Raw genomic sequence first — 16,960 nt, forward strand, 5'->3', positions numbered from 1 at the left:
ATTGACAACACTGTTTGCAAATCAGAAGCAAGTTTTCATTTGTTGTGTGGTGGCATCGATTGGACAAAGCCACCACAAAGTGTGGGAAAGTTATTAATAAAGATATGCATTGTAATTTGAAATATGCATGAAATTTTTTTTTTTTTTAAGGCCTACATTTCGGTTCAATGTTTTATTATTATTATCATCATCATTGTTTCCCAACCGTTTAATAGTACATATTCTTTGCGTTTTGCCTTTGAAAAAATTTTCGGGGGGGTGGAGAGAGGGGGAGAGGGGGTGGGGGAAATCAATCGGCCACGCGACCCTATTCTCCGACGATATTTAAAAAAAAAAATGGCGTCTTTTAATTTTTTTCTATAACTTTACATACGTACGTACGGATGGATGGAACGGTAGTGTAATTTCTATTTATTTATTTATATACATACAAAATTTTTTTTTTTTAAATATCGTCAAAATAAATGTTTACTGTCCCGAGGCATCCTGTTCAACAGCCGGTGTCTTCCTGGCACGACCGTAAAAAGTGAATATTTGCCGTTTTGAATGAAGCGGACGGAACATCCTTCTTAGGTTACAATAAACATGTTGGCCCGAGGCCTATTCTCGTCTACCTGTTTTTAAAAACCTCGATACGGGGCCCACGGGTTTCAGGTACGGAGACCCGGAGTGAGGACGGGAGTCGAGGCTAGCGTGGGAAGGTCTCGAAGCATGGGAAAGGTGTACGCGATAAAAAAAAAAAACCGGTATCCTTAAATAACCGGTTCGAACCGTTGGCTAAACATGGTCCACTAAGCTCCCGATGTGTTTTTTTTTTTTAATTTTCTAATAAAGAAGTAGTCGCGTTCGTTTTCCATTTAATGGTAGCGCTTGACTTTTTACAAACGTGAATCGTGCCTTGGGTATATCTCAGGCATATATGATGACGATTCATTCACAATCACCTTTATTATTATCACGGCATGTTTTTAAATAAAAAAAAAAAAATTGTATTGTATTGTTTTTAGTACCGTAAGATGTTGTGGTTTGTGTGCTCATCTTTGTCTGGACGGCTCTTTTTAGGGTCATTTTTGTTTAAATTGATGGTACAATTATTGTTTTGAAATTTTTTATTATCATCATCATCATCATCATCATCATTCTTTCTTTCTATTTAATACGTTAAAAAAAAAAAAAGACTCGATGTTCACGCGAAAAAATGTCTTCATTTTCCATTTCACTATATGTATATATGGTGGTGATAGCCATTAAATATCGAAATGAGTCAAATCACGTGAAAGTATTTTTTTTTTTTTACGTTGTTATTATTATTATTATTATCATCGTTCCAACATTCCCGACGAAGACGTATGGAAAATTAAACAAAAAAACTTCTTTGTCGATTCGTGTGTTATCATTTTTTTAAAATATCTTTTTTTTTTTTTTTCTTCAACCTGTATTTCTTTTCCATTCGACTGGAATGTTCGATTTTTTTTTTTTTCTTTTCAAAGTCACGCGGGTAATGTAAGTGTGTGTATGCGCGCGCGCGCGTGTGAGTGTGTGTGTGTGTGGGGGGGGTGTAGAAAAAAACGTGAGCATTTACATTTAAAGGTACACGAAATGTTTGCTGCTTGGTCGTTAGGTTAGAAAGGAAAAAATTTTAATTGCTCTTCAATACGCCTCTGATCCACGCAATTTTTCCCAAATGAACGCATATCATCCGTTTGGACTCTCTGGGAAAAAAATTTGAAAGGAATTTGCATTTGATCCAAGGTCGTCGCGTCGTCGTCGTCGTCGTGTAATTAGTCCAAAACTGAAAGGTTCTTTTTCTTTCCTATTGTTTTTCTCATCCCCTCGCTCGCGAAACAAAAAAATCATAAATTAATCATCATCATCATCATCATCGAAACGTCGTGTCAATAACGAAATTTTTTCATTTTTTTTTTTTTGAATTCAATGACTTTTCCTCTTTCGTTCCTTATTGTGAATAAGGTGTGTGTGTGTTCATGTGTCACGATAATTTTTTTCACGTTTATTATTATTATTATCATTTCTTTCATTACCATTAACGTCGTCGTCGTTGTTGTTGCTATTATCATTATTATTATTTTTTAGTATCGTCCGAATGTGTGTGCATTTTATGTAAAAGTGTCACACGGGGGGAGAGGGGTGGGGTGGCACTCGTCCGATAATTGAATAATAAAAAATATTCGTGACATTTAATAATAATAATAATAATAATAAAAACGAACATAAATAATCGATAAATTTTATTTTTTTTCGGTTTTGCGGGGGGAGGGGGGAGAATGTGTGCGTGGGAGACGTTTCGTTTTTTTTTTTTAAATAATAATAATAATAATAATACTACACGACACTTAACACGCAATTGAATGTAACTCCGTAAATTACAAATTAATTATGATGATTCAATTTTTTACTGAACACACGCACTTTGCAATAAGCATCATCATCATCCTCATCGTCTTTGCCGGTGCGTTATTATTATTATTATTATTATTATTATTTTATACGGTGTAAAAAGAGCGAGAGAGTGAGAGAGAGAAAATTAATAATAATTTTTATATTTTCGAACGTTATTATCATTATGATTTCGAGTTCACACGAGGAGGAAATCATCGCATATATATAAAACCTTATATGTGGGAAAACCTTGTTTTCTCGTAATAAAAATTCAACTCCTTATCACGGAATTCTTTAGAAATGGATTAGTCTTCTTAACAAAGTGATGAGAAACAAAGAGAGAGAGAGAGAGAGGGAGAAAGAAAGAAAGAAAGAGAGAGATAGATAGAGAGAGTAAGAAAGAAAGAGATAGATAGAGAGAGAGAGAGAGAGAAAGAGAGAGAGAGAGAGAGAGAAAGAGAGAGAGAGAGAGAGAGAGAGAGAGAGAGAGAGAGAGTAAACTCGTAAACTGTGAATGGGGAGAAAAAAAAATTATAATTTAATTAATCTGATGAACAAACGGCGGTCGTATGCGTGTGTATGCGTGTATGCGTGCGTGTCTGCGTGTGTGATACACAATGATAATGATGATTGTTTCCGATAGTTTGTAATCGAATGCGAAATATTGTTAAAAATTCACAATGTGTGTGCGTGTGTGTGCGTGTGCCAATGAAAAAGGTCATTACCACACAATGCGAAAGAATTATTGGCATTTCAGGTACAACACGCGGGCGGTGATCGGGGAAGAGGGAGAGACGGAGGGGAGGGGAAAACTGTTACTTCACGTCCTAATTTCAAAAAGGGAATAAAAAAAAAAAAATGATATAATCAAAGCGTTATTAGTTCATCTTTTGGAAGCAAAAAAAATATCGCATTACTATTATTTTTTTATTGTTTTTTTTTTTTTTTTTTAATGTTGGTACGAATGAATTTTTCACGCAATTTTTCTTTTTTTTTTGTGAGCCAGAGTTCAATATTCTTTTTTTTTAATAACACATCATTTCACACGAACGTTTTCTCATATAATTCAGTAAATGATTTTTTTTTTTTTTTCATTCTATCTTTCTTTCTTTCTATCTTTTTTCCTCTTTTTTTTTCAACATCGAAACTTGATTAGAATTGCCAAACGTGTTTTTTTTTTTTTTTTTTGTGTTTTGTTTTCTAATGTTTTTTGTTTTTGTTTTCTTTGATTAACACGAATGTGCGTGTGTTTTCTTTTTCGATTTGTTTGTTTTTTTTTTATCGATTCTGTCTTTGTTTTTCCTTCTTACTTGCAATAGAATAATTATTCCTTTAGAAAATCAATTGATTTTCATAACGTTTTTTTCGAAACGAAATGTGGAGAAAAAGAAAAAATGTCACGACCTTTTATTATTTTCGAAAACGAAAACGAAAAAAATTTTTTTTTTAATTTTTAACAATAGCAAATCATCCCTCGAAAAATAAGAATTTTTTTTTTTTCTTAACAAAACAAACACAAAGAAAATTCGTTACATAAGAAAAGAAAGAATAAAGAGGAGGAAAAAATAGAAGAAAAAAAAAATGGCGTTTTAAAACCGTGTGACACCTTTAATTTTTGTCACATTTTTTTTTTCCTTGTAACGGGTCCCTTTTAAATTAAAAATCACCGTTCCCCTTCCCTCCCTCCCTCCCTCCCCTCGAATCTTTCTTTCCTGAGTCCGTGCGTGCGTCCGTACGTATGTGTGTATCTTTAAAAAAAATTATTATTATTATTATTATTATAATTATTATTTATTCCGTTTGTATTTTGAGTTTGCACATGGTGGTGTGTGTGTGTGTTTGTCGCACATTTGTACAAACAACAACAACAACAAATATGGCGGTAGCGCCTGCGTGTAATTATCTCGACTCTAATAAATTTACTTACTCTCTCTCTCTCTCTCTCTCTCTCTCTCTCTCTCTCTCTCTCTCTCTCTCTCTCTCTCTCTCTCTCTCTCTCTCTCTCTCTCTCTCTCTCCCTGTTTTCTGCAAGAAATGATAATTTTTTTTTTTTTTTTGGAATCTGATGAAGTAAAAATTTTTAATGAAGGGAGAATTATACTACATTATCATTATCATTACTATTATTATTATTATTAGTAGTATGACCGACAAATAAAATAACATAAAATGAATTTTTTATGTTAAATATATATATATATACTCGTGACGTAATCGCGAGAAGAAGAATTTTTTTGCGTTTTTTTATCGTAATAACCGATTTACATTATTATTATTATTATTATTATTATTATTATTATTATTATTATTATTATTATTATTATTATTATTATTATTATTAGTGAGCACAAGTATAGAATCGAGTTGAAAAGTAATAATAATAATAATAGTAAAGAAAGGTGAATTCGTACATGCATGGATGTATGGGTACTTGAATATTTAAATTAATGCACCCCTAAAAAAAAAAGGACAAAAGGAGGGAAGGGATGGAAAGGGAAGGAGGGAGGGAGGGGGCATCAGCTGCCGAGTTTGAATTATTATCATTATTATTATTAATATTCGATGCGTATGGATACGTACGTACACACACACAAAAAAAAAAAATTTATGTTATTAGAATTCCTGGCTAAACTCGTTTCGTCCCAGGATTAAACTGGTTTTTTTTTTCGGATTATCCCGCATGCGCGTTTAGTAGGTACAACCGTATATTTCAAATTAGTTTTAAGGTTTATAAAAACCTTAAAAAAAGAAGAAGAAGAAATTTTTTTTTTTTTTTTAATTACGATTTCTATTTTTTTTTTTTTTTTTTTTTATACATCGTAAGCCGGATAATAACGTGTAATTGATATATGTGTGTGTGTGCGTGTGAGTGAATGAGTAATAGACGTCGTCGTCGTCGTGCCTTTTTTTTTTTTAAAAAGGGATTTACTCGTACCTAACAACCGTCTCGACCAATTATTATTTATTTATTTATTTATTTTTTGTTCTGCTTCTTCTTCTTCTTCTTCTGATGCTGCCACGTACGTACGTTAGAATGTACGTAAGAAATAATAATAATAATAATAATAAAGAAGAATTAAATTAAATTAAAACGTTCGTGCAAAACAATTGAAATGATTGTACGTTATTATTAAGGGGAAAAACACGTGACGGATGGGTTTAAATCGTTTGTGTTTGTTTGATTGTTTGTTTGTTTGTTTAATCCGTTTGTTAGTTTTACGCTTTTTTTTTTGTTTTAAAACGTGAATTCCTTTCGCGAAATGAAAATTGCAGAAGAAAAAAATAATAAATGGTAAAGTTGATGGGATGACGATGGGGTAAAAACGACGCGCCTAAAAAAACGGACGAATTTTTTTTTAAAAAAACGCGCAAACCATTTAAAAAAGATAATAATAATAATAATAATAATAATAATAATAATAATAATGGGGAATAATAATAATAAACGTGGTGGCAATTTCAACCCTTTTTTTTCTTTTTTTAATAAGGGCGAAATGGTTTGAGGTGCAGGTGATACCGTAACTTGTATTATTCAATGTTTCTCATCCCTTTAAATAATAATAATAATAATAATAATAATTTTTTTTCTTTCTTTCCCCCCCCCATTTACCCCCCCATCCGAACGTTTGAACGCTCGAATTTTTTTATTAAATGTCCAAAAAAAAAAAAAAAATTTGCCGGCGACGTTTTTGTTGTTGAGAGAGTGACGGGTTTGGTTTGTTTTATTCTTTGTTCGGTTGTTTTATATTTGGCATCATTATTATTATTTTTTTTTTCTCTTCTGCTTCTTTTCTTCTGTTTACATCAACTGTCATCTTTTGAAAAACTTTTACTTTCCAAAACGAACGTGACTCTTAAACAAAAAAAAAAAAATTTTTTTTTTTTTTCGTAAAGATTAACTTAATTTTCAAGCACGCTTTTGAATTGTTTTTTTTTCTTTTTGTTATTTTATTTGGTATTATTATCATCATCATTAATATTATTATTATTATTATTATTATTAAACTAACATGGCAGACTCTATACATGAAATTTTGGCGCATTGATTTCGAATAGAAAGAGAAAAAAAAAAAGAGAGTAACCTCATTTCATTATTTCTCTTTTATTATTTCTCATATTTCTCTCTCTCTCTCTCTCTCACACACACACACAACGCTACTATCATCTTCGTAAAATGGCGGAAATGAAAAGAACCGAAAAGGAAATCCCCCCGATTCTCCCTCCCTCCCCCTCATCATCCTTTGTTAATTTAACCGAATTTTTTTTTTTTTTTTACTGCCACGTTTCATAAGTCAAATTCCAATTTTAACCGCAAGAAGTAATTTTCTCTCTCTCTCACTCACTCATTATAAGCGGAAAGCGGAAAATAATATTTAACGCATTTTTATTATCATCATCATTATTATTTCTATTAATAAAAAAAAAAATCGATAATTTATCTGACTGGTAGCAAAATTAAAAAAAAAAAAAAAAAAAACAATTCAAATGTTTTCGATAATTTTTTTTATTTTCTTTCTCTCTCTCTCTTTCTCTCTCTTTCTTTCTGTCTTTCTAAAAGTGTGAATCGATTTGGGGGAGAGAGAGAGAGAGAGAGAGAGAAAACATCTTTTTTTCCTTTGAAATTTCATAATAATCAAATAAGTTTGAAAATGTATGATAATTATATTATTTTCGTTAAGATATCGATCGAGTCGAGAAACCGGAAACGATTTTTTTTTTAAATCAAAAACATTTTAACTCTTTCCGGTTTTTTTCCCTTCATTTATTTATTTATCACGAATAAAAATTGATTTTGATTTGGTGTCTGTAAAAGAATCGTTCGTTCGAGAATTCGAGAAAATCGAAATGATGAATTTTTCATTTTTTAATGTTCTTTTGTTTTGTTTTTCGTTTCTCGTTTATTATTTAAAAAAAAGCAATAATGATAATAATAATAATAATAAAATCCAGAGATTTTTATAGCCGTTTAATAAATGAGATATTTCGAAGCGGAAAACAAAAAACAAAAAAAAAACGTTACGGTTCTGTAAATAATTTTCGGATGAGCTAACTTTATTATTATTATTTTTTTTTTTTATGAATTTTCTCGAATGATAATAGGAATAATAATAATAATGATAATGATGATGATAATGATCGTTTTCAACGTGGAAAGAGGCACGGACAAAATAATAATAATAATAATAATAATATTGATTATTAAATGATAAAAAAAAATTTTTTTTTTTTTGTTAATGCTCACGATCATTATTATTATTGTTTATTTTTAGTCTGTTTTTTTTTTTGTAACGGATTAATCAGTCAGTCATTTATTCAATCAATCAATCAATCATTCATTGGTTTTTTTTTCTTTTATTTACAGCAAAATGTCTTCCGGGATGCAGTGAAGAACATGGACACTGCGAACAACCCAATCAGTGCCTGTAAGTAAACAAATTTTTTTTAATTTTAACATAAAAATTAAACGTTTGAAAAAACAAAACAAAAATCACGTGACTCAGTGGCAGTAGAATTCTTAAAAACGTTGTTTATTATCATTATTATTAAAAAAAAAAAAAAAGGAGGAAAAAGGAAGAAGGAAAAATAAAAGAAAACTCAACAACAACGTATTTCATGTTAACGTACTCGTAATTTGAAAACATTATCCAGGTTTGTTGTTGTTTTGCGGTTGTTGTTGTTGTTGTTGTCGTCGTCGTCGTCGTCGTATACGAATTAAAAGAGAGAGAGAGAGAGAAAATTAAGTCGGGTGGTCTCCTCGTTGAATTAACACAATGAAAACAAAAAAAAAAAAAAAACTTAATTCAAAAGAGTTTTTCTCTCTCTCTCTCTCTCTCTCTCTCTCTCTCTCTCTCTCTCTCTTATGACGTTAGAAAAATTATCCTAAAATCTCATTTGATTAAAATCTCTCTCTCTCTCTCTCTCCTTAATTTTAATAGTTTTTCGCGTTTGTAAACGAAATTGTCACACGGATGTTTAAAAATAATAATAATAATAATAATTTTTTATTTAATGTGCACGCGTGTATAGTAATGAAGGTCTCGCTGTTTACTGTTGGTTGGGTTGGTTATAAAACGATCGCACGCGATGATTTCGAAAACGTGTCGTGGGCGACATTTTGTTTTCATAAAAAAAAAAAAAAAAAAAAAAAAAAAAAAAAAAAGCTGACACCTGTTGTGTATAAAACGCTCCGTTACCATAAGAGAAAATAATAATAATAATAGTAATAGACTCTCTCTCTCTCTCTCTCTCTCTCTCTCTCTCTCTCTTTCAATTACGATTTAGTTTCGGTAAGTCAAGTAGAAAAACACGACGACGATGATGATGATGATTCGGTATGAAAAACGTGCGAAAGTTTTGCGTTGCATTAAAACCCATAAAAAAAAAAAAGCCTCAAGAATTAATTTAATGATTTTGATATTATTAATAAATAATGATACGTTTATGATATGGCGGGGGGGTGGTTTTCGGGGGAGGAAGGGAAGGAGAGGGTAATTTTTTGTACGTGGGCCGATTTAATAGTTAATTATTTGTAAATTTTCATTGCGTCATGTTCATTGCATTTGTCGGAATTTTTCTAACCGGAAAAAGATAAATTCGATTAATTATCGATTCGATTCGTGGCAATAATAATCATTTTCTAATGCTACGACTCCTATGACGTCCGTCCACACGGTTTTTCTTTTTCCCCTCAAACCGAGTTTTGTTTTAAAAATAAATTTTTTACGTCTTTAAAAATTAATTATTTAACATTTTTTCGTTTCGCCTCCTACGGGTGGGGGAGGGGGTGAGGGCGGGGTTGTGATTTGTGAAAATCTCGCGAGATTTTTTTTTTCGCATGAAATTTAAAGAAAAAAAAAAAAAAAACAAGGACAAATAATGGATGAAAAGTTTAATTGTGAAATACGTTGAATAAAATTTCGCAAGTAACATCACGAATAACCGTCGAATCGACTGCTGCCACGAAATTTTTATTCCACGTTATTTTATTTTTGTTTTGTTTTTTTCCCTCCCAGTATTTCTTTCGATTCCTTTCTAATTTTCTTCATAATTATTATTATTTATTTATTTATTTTATACGAAGATTATTAAAAATTATTTAATCTATGATCTCCCCTGTGAAAAAAAAAAATTATTATCTCACGTTTTAGTTTTTGTCGCCATTTTATATTTTTTAATTTCTCCGCGCGAAAAAAAAAAAAAAAAAATCTTTGTAAATCTTTTAAACGTTTCTCATTAGCCAAATAATTATTATAATGAGGAGCCGCTTTCGTTATGATTACTCCCCCCGATAAAAAAAAAAAATTTCGAGTTTTTTTGATAAAATTAATTTTAAAACTACGGATTGCGGTTGTTGTTGTTGTTGTTAGTAAACAGTAGGAATATTACCCAATGAGTTAATTACGCAAAAAAAAAAATTTATTGATCATCCATTTTTCTTATCCTACGTGTTGAGATAAAAAATTTTTTTTTTTAATAAACTTATGATGGTGATTTAGATATGATTTTATTTATAAATGAAAGGATTTCTCGTATTTAAAAAAATAATAATAATGATAATTTTGCAATGACCCAGTAATTTAAAAAAAAAAAAAAAAAAAAAAATTTATCAAATTAAAAATTTATTACGTTTAAGTTACTAAATTATCCAAACGTTACGACGACGAATCGTAAGATTAGAAGAAAAAAAAACAAATGTTACCAACTTAAATTTTCGTCTATTATGGTTTACGAAGGAAAAGTTTTTTTTTTACTCTATGCTTTTGATTCGGTTATAAGTTTCATTCAAAAAAGGTCGGAAGTTATTAAAAAAATCCGCATCGAGCGAGGACTCGTTTGTTTGTTTGTTTGTTTGTGTGTGAAAATAACGCTGTAGGAGTAGTTAGTTGAAGAGATTCGATATTTAAATTTTTTTTTTAACCGTTTAAAATATCGGGAGCGGTTATTGACAGGAAGTTAGTTAATTGCAGAAAGAAAAATCAAATTATTTGCGATCTTTGCTCGCACAGGAAAAATAGTTTAAAAAAACAAAAAACAAAAAACTGGTTTTTTAAACGTGAAATTTATTTTTATTTAAAAAAAAGGAAGGAGGAAGGTGAACGCTCTTAATAATAATTTTTAAGGTTTTAATTTTGTTTTTTTTTTCTTTTTTTTTTCCTTATAGATGCCACAACGGATGGCAGGGAAAATTCTGTAACGAATGCGAACGTTATCCCGGATGCCTTCACGGTACGTGTCAGAAACAATGGGATTGCAATTGCGAAGAAGGTTGGGGTGGTTTGTTTTGCAATCAGGATCTTAATTATTGCACAAATCATAAACCTTGCAAAAACGGTGGAACTTGTTTCAACACCGGTGAAGGATCGTATACTTGTAGTTGCGAACCCGGATTCACCGGAAGGGATTGCGAACACATGTTGGACAGTTGCACGACTCATCAAAATCCATGTCAGAACGGTGGAAAATGTAACGATTTGGGAAAGGGTTACACTTGCGATTGTCCGAAAGGTTTCCACGGTAATCATTGCGAAATCGTGACGGTGACGTGCAAGGATACGACTTGTCTCAACGGAGGAACTTGCGTCGATACGGCTCAAGGTTTTCAATGTCGTTGCACGTCAGCATTTACCGGAATCAAATGTCAAACGGAAATAGACGACTGCAATCCAAATCCTTGCATGAACGGAGGAACTTGTTCCGATCAGTTGAACGGATTCTTATGCACTTGTCCGAACGGATTCAAAGGGCCCAAATGTGAAATAAACGTTGATGATTGCGTGAACGTGATTTGCCTCAACGGTGGAACATGCGTGGACTTGGTCGGTGGATATAGATGTCAGTGCGTTCCTGGTTATTTAGGTCCCAAATGTGAAAGTCGAGTGGATTATTGCGTTGCAAAGCCTTGCGCCAACGGTGCCACGTGTAAAAACCTAGTGAACGATTACCAGTGCATGTGTCGTCCGGGATTCAAAGGAAAAGACTGCAGTAAAGAAATAGACGAGTGTATATCGTCCCCTTGTAAAAACGGGGGAACCTGCATAAATCGAGTGAACAGTTTCGAGTGCGAGTGCCCGAACGGTTATAAAGGGCGTTTTTGCGAAAAAGACGTGACCGATAGTGGTGGTAGTGATTATAATAATAATAATATTAATAATAATAATAATAATTTAAATATGTACTGGCGGACAGGAAATATGTCTAAGCACACGTTGGAAAGAGCCGAGGATTCGGGTCTTTCGACGGAGCACGTCGTCGTGATCGCCACACTTTCCACAGCAGTTCCTGTCCTCGTTCTAGTCAGTGCAGTAGTGGTTATGTGTATGAAACAACGGCAAAAAAGAGAACAGCAAAAAGCAGACGAAGAAGCTCGTTTGCAAAACGAACAAAATACGGTTCATAGTTCGATGAGCAAAAGAAACATGGTCGGAGGAGCCGGTGATGCTCACATGATAAAAAACACTTGGGGGAAAAGTGTGAACAACGTTTTGGCCGCATCTCAGGTCGCGGCGGAAGATCGCGTCGGAGCGAACATAATTAGTGTTAGTGAAAATGTTGCCAATAGTGAACTGTGCTACGCCAAGGGGGGTGAACCCGTGTACCCCTTGTCGAGGACTCGGTCGTCTCAAAAACAACTTAACACGGACACCGCGTTCAACAGACAATCTCAAAGAGCTTCAGCTCTACTAGTTGATAAATATACGGATTCATCCGCGCATCGACACGGAGCTCAACGAGCTTCGACGACGCTCACGACGAGTTCGAAATCCGAAAAAGACTTGGATAGTCTCTGTAGTCCCGGGATGCGTCCTGACCAAAGGATATCAGTTCTTTCAATAGACTCATCACTCTACAATTCGAGGTAATTATCATTATCATCACACATTTACCACCTCCCCATCCCTACCCCTCTACTCCTATCATTCCCATTCGTTTCTTTATTTTTCACGACTACTAAACGTTTTCGTTTTTTCAATTTTTTCGTTACAGTGAAACACAATTAGTCAAAAGGCCCTTTGATAAAGGAAGTCAAAGTACAGTGAGCAGCAGCACGACGACGCCCAACAGCGTGTACGTGATAGGAGGACCGGGTACGTTGGCTACCGAAGTCTTAAAAAAAAAAAAAATAATTTTTTTTTTTTTTTTTCAATTAATTACATGTAGATAGTATGTGTTGTGATCTCGAACGACTGATGCGATCCGGTTTCCGGGTTTTTTTTTTCCAGTACTTTTTTTTTGTTATTATTATTATTATTATGAACACAACGGAGGCCTCGTATTTTCCCCCGACTGAATTTTTTTTTTTTTTTATAACATAAATAAGATGTGCCTCGAAAAATTAAAAAAAAATTATTATTATTATTATTATTATAATAAAAACCCGAAACCGTGACCACATAAAAATTTATTTATTATTATTATTATTATTAATATTAATTTTTATAACTATTACTACTACTACTACTACATTATTATTATTATCTTTTGGACGAAAGAAAAATATTTTTTATTTTTATTTTTTTATTTTTTTTTCACTCTCTCTCTCTCTCTTTTTGTTTTTCTAATTTATATATATTTTGTGTATTATTATTATTATTATTATTATTATTATTATTATTATTATTATTATTATTATTATTATTATTATTATTAATTTCATAAATTGACGAAATTAATGTTAACTGAAGGATTCATTTTACCGGTTTTTCTTTTTTTTTTTTTTTTTCCTTCGTGATTTTTAAATTTCGCATTTGAAAAAAAAAATGGAAGAAAAGCAGAAGAGAAAAAAAAGCAGAAGAAAAAAAAAGAAAAGCAGAAGATGACAAAAAAAAAAAAAAAATTTTTTTTTTTTACTTTTTTAAATAATATTTGTTTGTTTTCGTTTGCTATTATTATTATTATTATTATTTTGTTTACGACAAATTCCGTTTGTTTTTTTTTTTTTTTTTTATCCAATGAAACTCAAATCGTATTATTTGATACGATTATCATTATTATTATTTATTTATTGTGATTTGATTGATTGATTGATTACGTATTTAAAAATTAATAATAATGTTAACTAAGTCAAACGAGCAATTTTTTTTTTTTTTTCTGGAAAAGTATCTGGGCTGTGGAAAACAGCTTTTGAGAAAAATGTAGAATTTCCATTTTTTTTTCTTTTTTTTATTTATTTTTTTGTTTTGTTTTACAATTTCCCTCATCGTGTTTATATGAATAAAACAAAAACAAAAGAAAGGAAAAATAAACAAAAACAGTAAACAAACATAACCGAAACAAACAAACAAACAAAAACAAACGAAAAGAAAGGAAAAAATTTTTTTTTTTTTTTAAACAATAAAAGAATGGAAAAGGTTTGTTATTATCATTATCATTATTATTATTATTATGATTAGCATTATTATTATTATTATTATTATTAATTTAAAAAATATTGTTTTTTTTTTTTTTTGTTAATATGAACAAACGTACCAAGTTCCTGTTGATAACTACGATATATATTATATATGTATTATAATAACGATGTCGATGATGATGATGATGATACTAATAATAATAATAATGACTCTGACGATGACGAAAACAACGATTTTTTTTTTTGTATGATAAAAGTTATTATTATTATTACTATCATCATCATCATTAATTAATTAATTGTATTAATAATAATATAAATGTAACATTATTTTTTTTTTTTTTTTAAATTAAGAAAACATTGTAAAAACTAAGTCATTTATTATCATTATCATCATTATTATTATTATTATTATTATTACTTTTTTTTTCTTCTCGTCGGATTTATTATTATTATCATTATTATAAGTAAATGGTTGTTAAATAAGGTTCGAGATGAGACATGAGAGGAAAGGAGAAAAAAAAAAAAAGAAGACGGGACGGAAAGAAAAAAACATTTATTATCATTATTATTATTATTATTATTATTATTATTATTATTATTTTTTTTTTTTTTTTTTTTTTTATTATACCGGAATTGAAAGTCGTTTTGTTGTTTTAATGGCCGAATTAATTAATGAAAAACACGATGGGAAAATGATGAAAACGTTTCGTACGAAATTAATTAATAACTCTGTATTAATTAATTAATTAATTAATTATCAACGAGACCCTATTTTCGTATTATTATTATTATTATTATTATTGTTATTTGTTTGCGTGTGAGTGCGTGAGTGCGCGCGCCGTTTTGTCAATTTAAAAAAATTTATAACGGTCGGTAAGAGTATGGCGATGGGGAGGGGGTTTAAATATATTCTCGTTCCACGTCTTTTTTTTTTTTTTTCAAAAGTTGTCGTTTCGATTTGAATTTTTTGTCTTCTGCTATTTGTTTTGACTCCGAAACTGTACGCGTATTATCAATTTGCTTTATTATCATTACTACTTGTATCACGCAAACATTTCGAACGTAATTCACTCTTCCGTTTGTTTGTTTTTTTGTTTTGTTTGTAAAAAACAAACAAACGAACGAACAAACGGAAGACTAAATTACGTTACTTACGAATTTATTAACAAATCTCCCAAAAAAAAAAAAAAAAAAGAATGAATGAATGGAAAATTGGTTCGTTTTTTCTTTTTTTTTTTTTACAAATCGAAATTTTTTTTTTTATTATTACGTAATTATTATTCTCGATTATTATTTTTCATTTTTGTGGGTGTTTAGTATTATTATTATTATTATTATTATTATTATCATCATCATTATCATCTTAAAAGAAAAACTTGACGGTTAAATTATGAATGGCAGCGTGGGTTGTTCGATATTAAAAAATTTTCAATTTTGACGTTTTCTCTCATATTTTTTTTTTTTCTTCCAAATTTGTTCAATAATAATAATAATAATAATAATATTGATTAAATTTTGATTGTTTGTTTATTTCGTATCGTAAACGATTTTAGTTTAGTTTCAAAAAAAAAAAAAAAAAAGGAAAAGAAAAAGGAAAACATAATGATGAAGTGAATGACTAAGCAATTAGTTAGTTAGTCAGTCAGTCAATTCATTGAATGATTTTTTTTTTTTAACTTGAAAAGAGTCAAGTGATAATTTTCGGTTTAAATTTTTTTGCAAATTAACACATGTTGTTTAAAAAAAAAACTACGCGCGTGTATTTGTGGATGTTCTTTCCTTTTTCTTTTTTCCTTTTTTCCTTTTTTCCTTTGACTAAACTAACATTCATTTATTGTTGTTATTATTGTATGATTCGATCATTGAAAAACAAAATGTTTACTCTTTTTTCCCTTTTTTTTCTCTCTCTCTCCCTCGTTTTTCATCATTATTATTATTGTTGTTGTATTTGTTGTTTGTCTTTTTTTTCTCGAGAGGGGGTGTGGAGGGGAGAGGGAAAGGGGAAGGGGAGTTTAAAAAAGAGTAAAATTCTAATCTCGTTTTTTATATTAACGAGGGAAAGAAAAAAAAAACGGGACTGATCATCTCCACCCACTCTTTCTTTTTTTCATGTCTTTTTTTTTTAAAATAATAATAATAATGATGATGATAATAATAATAATTTTTTTAAAAATATAATTAATTATTAAAATTGTAAATTTTTTTTTTTTTTAGAAAAATGTTTTTTTTTTTTTTTTTGTTTTTTCTCCTTTTCGCAATTGTTGCTGTTGTTATTATTATTATTATTTTTCGCGATTCAGGTACACAAACACATTTACACACGAGTAAATAATACAAAAAAAAAAAAAGTAAGAATAATAATGATAATGATGATGATGATGGATGACAGTTGAAATTTAAAAAAAAAAAATTTTTTTTTTTTTTTTTTATTGTATTGTAATAAAAATTAATATTATTATTATTATTATTATTGTTTTTTTTTTATTGTCCGTCGTGTTTATGTGTAACGCGAAAGTTTTGTATAAAAAAATAAATAAATAATTGTAATGTATAACGTGTGATGAATGGGACAAAAAAAAAAGAAAAAGAAAATTTTCAGGTATGAGTGAGAGATAATAGTAACAATTTTCTATGTAAATATTACATAAATAATATTTAAAAAAAAAAGTTAAAAAAAAAAAAAACAATAAAAAATAAAATTTTCATTTAATAAATAAATAAATAATAAAAAAAAATAAAAAATGTTTATTATTATTATCATTATTACCGTTTAATCATTTATATATCATCAATTCCTCTTTTTCCATGGTGGTAATTAAATTAAAATAACTAAGTAATCATTTTTGTTTGTTAAAATTTTTTTTTGACCAACTTTGGTTATAAAAAAAAATTTTTTTTTTTTTTTTTTACTATTTTTATAACCGACTTAACTAATTGTTGACCGTTTGAAAAAGCAGAAGGAAAAAACCCCTAAAGGAAAATAATAATAAAAATTAAAAAGCGTAAATAATAATTAACCGAAACGCAAAAAAAAAAAAAAAATTTTTAAACGTTTGTAATAATAATAAACTCTCCGCCATGTTGTTGTTGATGATGATAAATCGCATGGTATTTACCGTAATTTCTTTTAAGGAGGAGGATTAAAAGGGGGGGGCGGGGGGAAAAAAGGATATTAAAAAAAAATAAAAATTATCATTAGTATATGTG

The 16,960-nt window shown here is 29.8% G+C and overlaps 1 protein-coding gene across 1 annotated transcript in view; it reads left to right on the plus strand.

Moving 5' to 3' along the window:
• Phum_PHUM290740 (Neurogenic locus protein delta precursor, putative) overlaps positions 1-12,260 on the plus strand; it is a gene marked incomplete at both ends in the record, with an annotated part of 28,791 nt that extends 16,531 nt beyond the window's left edge. Inside the window, 3 exons of the mRNA XM_002426979.1 lie at positions 7,763-7,823; positions 10,562-11,520; positions 11,587-12,260. Coding sequence (XP_002427024.1) covers positions 7,763-7,823; positions 10,562-11,520; positions 11,587-12,260 — 1,694 coding nt within the window. The remainder of the gene's footprint in view (positions 1-7,762; positions 7,824-10,561; positions 11,521-11,586) is intronic.
• Between the last annotated feature and the right edge of the window lie 4,700 nt (positions 12,261-16,960).

This window comes from Pediculus humanus, genomic scaffold, assembly GCF_000006295.1.
Source record: "Pediculus humanus corporis 1103172107673 genomic scaffold, whole genome shotgun sequence".
NCBI lineage: Eukaryota > Metazoa > Arthropoda > Insecta > Psocodea > Pediculidae > Pediculus > Pediculus humanus.